The 7,092-nt window shown below is 56.5% G+C and overlaps 1 protein-coding gene across 1 annotated transcript; it reads right to left on the bottom strand.

Annotated features, from left to right (window-relative positions):
* Positions 1–4,372: 4,372 nt before the first annotated feature.
* Positions 4,373–6,151, bottom strand: SOCS1 (suppressor of cytokine signaling 1). The gene is made up of 2 exons (XM_007462828.1): positions 6,064–6,151; positions 4,373–5,486 (listed from the first exon to the last, which is right to left on the bottom strand). Exon 2 carries the CDS (start codon positions 5,434–5,436, stop codon positions 4,786–4,788), a length of 651 nt encoding a protein of 216 aa, XP_007462890.1. The 5' UTR covers positions 5,437–5,486; positions 6,064–6,151; the 3' UTR covers positions 4,373–4,785.
* Positions 6,152–7,092: the final 941 nt, after the last annotated feature.

The raw sequence follows: 7,092 nt of genomic DNA, 5'->3' as shown, positions 1-7,092 counted from the left end.
GGGAGGGAGGGTAGGGGGTTGTACTGGGGCCAAACAACCCGTGTAGATCGTGGAACCTGTTTCCCCTGTGGGCTGAGGGCCAGGACCAGGTGGGAGGGGCAGTTGAGCGCCCACCTTGGGCACTACTGTCCCTCTGTGAATTTGTTTTGTTGAAGACTGCACTCCTCTCTGTAAGGGACCTTGAGACCCCCTAGAATCAGGCCAGGCCCATGTTATTCCCTAGAAGCCTCAACTTGGGGAGTCTCTGGATGAAGGTAGTAGATACCAGGTGAGGGGGATGCAAAGCAAGCCTCCAGGTGGCCGCACCCACCCTGTGTCAGGCCTAATCCACCTACTTTCAGGTCCTGTGTGTCCTTCCCCAAAGTTGAGGCCAGCTCCGCCCTGCACAGGTGAGCACTGCTCCAAGAAGCCCCTCACTGGACTCTGGGGGACTATGCCCTGGGGCTTTGTTCAGACCTAGGCTTGGGGTCTGATAATAAATGGGGTTTCTGACTGATGCCGGCCCCAGGGCTGGCCACACCAGGCCTGGCCCACACTTGGTCTCAGCATTTGGACCAGGTAGGTCCTGTGGCTGTCCCTGCCTCTTTGTGGCCTGATTGGCTTAAGCTGAGGGGTTGAGGGTTCTGACCAAGAATGACACCCCCCACCCCAATCCCCAAATACACACATAGCAAAAGGCAAGAAGCTTAAGACCTTCTCCCCAAGCCTCCCTGCCTTGGTGCACCTCTACCTAGGAGTCAGAGGATCTAACAGATTAGATCAGGTCATGCCCAGGCTCCCCAGCACACTTCAGATGCACACTCCTCACTAGTGGCTCCGCCCACTGTCCACCCATTCCACCTCATCTCCTGCCGCTGGCCTCCACTCCATCCTCTCCCTTCCAGCTCAGCCAGCGACTGGAATGGGCTGAACTTCTTCCCAGCCGACAGCCTTTGCACTTGCTGTTCCCTCTGCCCAGAATGCCTGCCTCCCAGGCTGGCGCTGACCTGTCATTCCAGGCACAATTTCAGTGTCACCGTAGAGGAGCCTTCCTGACCTTTCTTTCTAAAATAGCCCCACCCACTGCCCAACCACCTTGTTGAGTTTCCATCTGAGTACTGTCACTCCTTGGTTTGTTCTCGTGCCTTTAGTTTCATATTTAGTTACTGTCTGAGGCCCTGAATGTGAACTCCATGAGAGCAGGGACTGGACTCCCTCAATTTTGTCCATTCCTGTATCCTTTGGGCTTAGAGTAATGCCTGGAACATAGTTGGTGTTCAGTGAATCTTTGTTATATGAACCTCATTATCATTTATTGAATACCGCATCATTCAGAGACATACTGCCAGGCTCTGGGCTAAATGCCTTATGTGCATCACCTCAGGAAGAGGCTCGCCTCTCCACTTCCTGACTGGGGGACAGTAACAGTTCCACTCATAAAGTTGGGAGGATCAGGCAGGCTGAGGTGAGGCCTGGGAATATGCATCTTCACAGGGTTCCTCCCTCTTGCCTCCTCCACTCTTGAGGAAACCAATTGCCTTGAGAGTGGGGTGGATCTGGTGCAAGTCTTGGCTATCACTGTTGAGCTGTGTGACCCTGAGTGACTATACTTCTTTGAGCCCCCATTTCCTCATCTCTAAAATGGGGAGCAGCGTCCCCAGCTCTGGAATGGCTTTGATGCAGGTCAGAGGTTGTTCCCACACCCGCAGGCAGTCCCCACCTTCTAAAGAGCTGCCCCTTTTCCATCCTGTTTGCCCTCCACTGCCCAGCTGAGACGCTCCTGGGCCCCCAGCCCAGTTCCACACACACACCAACCCTCCTCTCACTTTATTCTGGTAAATTGACATCAGCACTGCTGAATCATGAAGCTGATGTTTGAGAGAACCTGTACCACGGGGAAGCCACACAGCGTGCACTGCCCCCCTCCCCGCCCTCCTGCTCTGCAGTGTGTCTGCACTGGTGTATGCCGGAGATCTGTCACTCAGGGCCTGGAGTGCAGCTCCTGGGGGGCTTCTAGGTCACTTTAGGTCACAGTATGTGTGTTAATATAGCTTTTTTTTTTTTTTGGCTGCATTGGGTCTTCGTTGCTGCACGCGGGCTTTCTCTAGTTGCAGCGAGTGGGGGCTACTCTTCGTTGCAGTGTGCGGGCTTCTCATTGTGGTGGCTTCTCTTGTTGGGGAGCACAGGCTCTAGGCGCACGGGCTTCAGTAGTTGTGGCTTGCGGGCTCTAGAGCGCAGGCTCAATAGTTGTGGCACATGGGCTTAGTTGCTCTGTGGCATGTGGAGTCTTCCTGGACCAGGGCTTGAACCCGTGTCCCCTGCATTGGCAGGCGGATTCTTAACCATGGCACCACCAGGGAAGTCCGGTGTAGCTTTTTAAAAAATGACTCACAAAGAGAAGGGGCCAGCTCTGGGAAGTGTGATTAGAGGAGCTTTAGTCTTAGCTGTTTTGCTAAGGGGAATGGGTTTGTGTATGAGTTTGTATAATGAAGATGTGATATTTAAGCTTTTTTTGAAAGGAGGAAAAAACCCTGGAAATATTGTAAACTAATTGCGATTCGTCCCTCTTTAGATGAGGACCTGTTTCCTCCTCTGCAAAATGAGGATGTTAATAGTACCTAAATCCTAAGGCTCGGGTGAAGGTTGAATGCTTAACCTAGGTAACTAGGTGCTCGGAATGGTACCTGCCCAATGATGCTATATATAAATGTTAGCAGCTGCTACTGTTATTATTACTGCAACCATTAGGCCCTTGTGGGAGGCTGTGTTGCCTAGTGGTACCCAGCCTCTGAAGCAGTACTAAGCTTGAAAGTCTGGCTCCACCACTTGCTATATGCCCTACTTTGCCTCTCTGAGCCTCAGTTTTCCCATCTGTAAAATGGGGGAGAGGTTGCTAACTCACAGGCTGGTTGTGCGGCTTAAACAAGGTAGCACAGGGCCCAGCATACAGTAAGCGCTCATTAAGTGTTTGCCATATGCGCAAGCACTGCTTTCTTGGGTTTCTCCCGGCACTGCCCAAGCTGGGTAGGAGACAGGAAAGTCAGAACAAGGACAGGAGTTGGTCCACACAGTAGAGAACAAAGGGCAGGGAGATGGTTCAAAGAAGAAAAAGCAGTGATTCCTTGGAGGCACACAGACATCACCTCCTTTCCTCCCACCCCACTTCATTAAAGGATGATATTGCCAAAGCTCTCTGAGATACTAAATCTCTCCTGGTCATTCTTAACCTTGAGGTCTGGAACCTATTTAATCCCTAAGACAAGCCTGGGCCGCTCCAGCTCTCCAACTATCAAGTTAATTTTATGCTGCACTTTCAAGTCTGAAAGGTATCATTAAATATTAGGACACTCCATTGTAAGCATGTCCAAGGCTGCAGAGGGCCGTTCTGACGTCTAAAAATGTGTCTGTAAAGCCGTTTAACCCTAAACCTGAAAATGACTCGATTCACTGGGTGCAGCAACACAGCCCTGAGTGGCCAGCAGACCGGCCACAGATACAAGGAGTAGCCATAAAACCCGTTTCCTGGGCACTCTCTGGTGATGCTGGCCGGCCCAAGCTCCAGAAAACATCACCTCCTCCATCCCCTTTGCATCAGTGCCTGCTGCTGAGGGTTACAGCAAAGCACCTCTTCCAGCAAGCCCATTTTAGAGGTAGTCACTGAGGCCCCGAGAGGTAAAGGGAATTGCCCAAAGCTGCCAACAGGGCCCTTCTGACACCACAGACCACAGAGCATCTTTCTGGCTCCAAGTTGTGTGTTCACCAAAAAGTACACAAGACAGAACAGGGTGGGAAGAAGGAAGTTCAGACCCAACCCTGTATCCCCATCCCATGTAAAATATGCCTTCCTATATGCTGAGTTTCAGAATGTGCCATGCCTCCTTCCAAAAACTCAACAAGGCCCCACCCCCACCCTCTTCCTGGAAAAAGTTGTGGTCATAGAATGAAAGAAGTTTCCTCTCTGTCATCCATTCAAACAGATTTCTGGGAGGACAGCCAAAAAAGCCCCCAGCATCTTCTCTGACACAAGAATGGCCACAGGCAAATTTACCCCACCTCAGTTTTCTCTTCTGTAAAATGGGGATAAGAGCCTTGCTTCATAGGGTTGTCTTTATAGATTAAGTAAATTTAAGCATGTAAAGCACAGAACAGGGCCTGGCACACATTAAGTGCTCAAACATGAGTTACCATTTTACACACAATACCAAAACTAGACCAACGGTTCGTCTACCCCTGAGAGCTGAGGGTGGAGCCATGCAGGGTTCCCAGCCACAGAACACAGGCCACACACCATCTTTGGCCACACGGGTCAGTCTTAGGAACCTGGACCCACTCAGAACCATGGAAAACCTCTGCCCAAAGCACATGCTCTAGAAAACTTTTTTCTTAAAAAAAAAAAAACTTTCATAATAAAGTTTATTACCTAAACTGGTGGTAAAAAATATAAAATAGGATTCTGCACAGCAGAAAAATAAAGCCAGAGACCCTCCCCCAACCCCTGGTTTGTGCAAATATACGGGGTATATGTAAACATGAAGAGGTAGGAGGTATGAGTTCAGGTCCCGGCCCCAGATACAATTAAGTTAAGCTGCTACAACCAGGGGGACCCAGAGGGAGCACCGGGAGGGGGCACCCCCACAAGAGGTGGGGAGGGGTCTGCGGCCTTGTCTCCAACCCAGGGTAGAAGGCGCCTAGCCCCCTACACCCTCTCCCTCCAACCCAGGTGGGGAGGGCACCCACGTGGTTCCAGGGAGATAATAATAATAGAAAATAATAAGGTGCCCCAGTTAATGCTGCGTGCGCGGCCGGTCAGATCTGGAAGGGGAAGGAGCTCAAGTAGTCCCGGAGGACGGGGTTGAGGGGGATGCGCACCAGGTTCTCGCGGCCCACGGTGGCCACAATGCGCTGGCGGCACAGCTCCTGAAGCGGCCGCACGCGGCGCTGGCGCAGCGGGGCCCCCAGCATGCGGGGCGGCGCCGCCACGTAGTGCTCCAGCAGCTCGAAGAGGCAGTCGAAGCTCTCGCGGCTGCCGTCCAGGTGGAAGCGGCCGGCCTGGAAGTGCACGCGGATGCTCGTGGGGCCCGAGGCCATCTTCACGCTGAGGGCGAAGAAGCAGTTCCGCTGGCGGCTGTCGCGCACCAGAAAGGTGCCCACGGGCTCGGCGCGCAGCCGCTCGTGCGCCCCGTGCACGCTCAGGGGTCCCCAGTAGAAGCCGCAGGCGTCCAGGAGCGCGCTGGCCCGGGTGATGCGCCGGTACTCGGCGTGCGAGCGGAACGTGCGGAAGTGCGTGTCGCCCGGGGTCGGAGCCGGAGCAGCCGGGCAGGGCCGCGGGCGCGCCGGGGCCGCGGGCGAGGAGGAGGAGGAAGAGGAGGAGGAGGAGGAGGAAGGCTCTGGCCGCCGTCGGGGCTCTGCTGCCGTGGAGATTGCATTGTCGGCTGCCACCTGGTTGTGTGCTACCATCCTACACGCGGGGCCGGCCGGAGGAGTGGGCCATAGCGTCCGGGTGTGCGCTGATGGGAGAGACAGGCTGTGAGCAGGGAGTCTGGGTGGGGCTGGGCAGGTGAGGGCCCACGAGGCAACTTGGGAGGGGTGGGGCTCTGGGGTGAGCCGCTCCTAAAGGGCCGAGGGGGCTCAGGACCAAGTCCGCGCGGCCCTTTGAGCCTCAGTGGGCTCATCTAGAAAATGGGCTTCCCCGCTCGCGGAGCACTTCAAGGCGGGTGGGAGCTCGGTGGAGCGGAGTGCAGCCCCCGAGTCGCTCCGAGTTTGGGTACAAGAAGGGGGCGTGGAGAGGTGCCGGGGAGAAGCCTGCCCCGATTCCGGCCAACCGGCCCTCGGCTCACCGCCCCGCGACCGCCGCCTCCTGGCCAGGCCTGGAATTGGCGCCTTGTCCGGGCGAATTGGGCAAAGGCAGGAGAAAAGCTGCGCTGCGGAAACTCCACGCGCGGGGTCTGCCAGGGTGGGGCCAGAGGGGGCCAGGAGCGTGGCGGCCGCGACCCCACCACGCAGCCCCCGAGGCCGCCAGACACCCGGCTGTCCTGTGCTTTCCTCCCCTCTCCCTCCTGCTTCCTAGCCCAGTGCCCCGCTCACCTGGCGGCGGGGCGCGGGGCGCCGCAAGCGGGGCGGCTGGGGTCTCCGGGGCGGCTCTCGCGCATGCTCCAGGGCCAGGAGCCGAGCAGCTGCCACGGCCGCAGCTCTGTCTGCTGCGCGCCCGCCCCTGCACCAGTGTTTTAAACTGGTTTGGGGGCGCGGTCGGCAGAAGGCTCCTCCCCCTACAGACCCCACCCCCTTACAGGCCCACCCTTCCGCGCCACTTTCGGTTTCTTTTTCTGCGCGTCGCGGAAGCCGGGCCGGCTCGACCATTTCCACAAACCAGTGAGCCCTACCCGGGGAAGCCCCCCGCCCTGACCTAGCCTCGCATCTGTCCTACAACCCTCCCCTGTCAAGGTCTCTAGCACCACCTCTGAACCTCCTGGGCACTTCTCAGAAGCCCCCTTCGGAACTGGCGGCCCTACTTTCCCCCCACGTACCTTCCGGTCGCAGATTTCTGCAGGCAAGCCCTTTAGGATACTCTGGACTAACCGTGACACACCCCTCTTCCCCTCCAGGTGTCTCAGCACCCATCTCTGGTAGAGCTGTGTCCTCTACTCCACCCGACCCTGGGGTCCCACCTCGGACCCCTCGGGACTGCTCCCTCCACTGCACTGCCCACGTAGTCTCGGAGCCTCTAGATGGCTGCCTCCGCACCCCTCCCTGCCTGTCGCTGTCCCTGGTCTTGGCGTGGGTTTCCGAGGAAGCGGCGGCCTGACCACAGGCTTCGGAGGAACCCTTTGGCGGTACGGGAGGGGTGCCTCGGCTGCGAGCCCAGTTCCTCGGAAACCGGTGAGGCCCGGCAAGGTACCGGCGGCCTTGGCCAGCCCTCCCTACTGCACGACTGCTGGAGAAACCGAGGCCCAGTGGTTGGCAGAGGGGGAGCTCCAAACGAGGCACGCCCTCCTCGCTTTTATTTTGGGGAGAGGAAGTCGCATCTGGACACCCCTAAATGCACTTGGGAGCCCAGTGAAAAGAGAGTTCGTTTTCAGATGCGATAATTCCAAAAACCTACTTTGAGTTTTCCTG

Source organism: Lipotes vexillifer, unplaced genomic scaffold (assembly GCF_000442215.2).
Source record: "Lipotes vexillifer unplaced genomic scaffold, Lipotes_vexillifer_v1.1 scaffold306, whole genome shotgun sequence".
Lineage (NCBI taxonomy): Eukaryota > Metazoa > Chordata > Mammalia > Artiodactyla > Lipotidae > Lipotes > Lipotes vexillifer.
This window is presented reverse-complemented; position numbering and strand designations above follow the sequence as displayed.

Bases quoted from the DNA above. Each gene is read 5' to 3' on its own strand.
- SOCS1 (XM_007462828.1), bottom strand. From the start codon at position 5,436: ATGGTAGCACACAACCAGGTGGCAGCCGACAATGCAATCTCCACGGCA.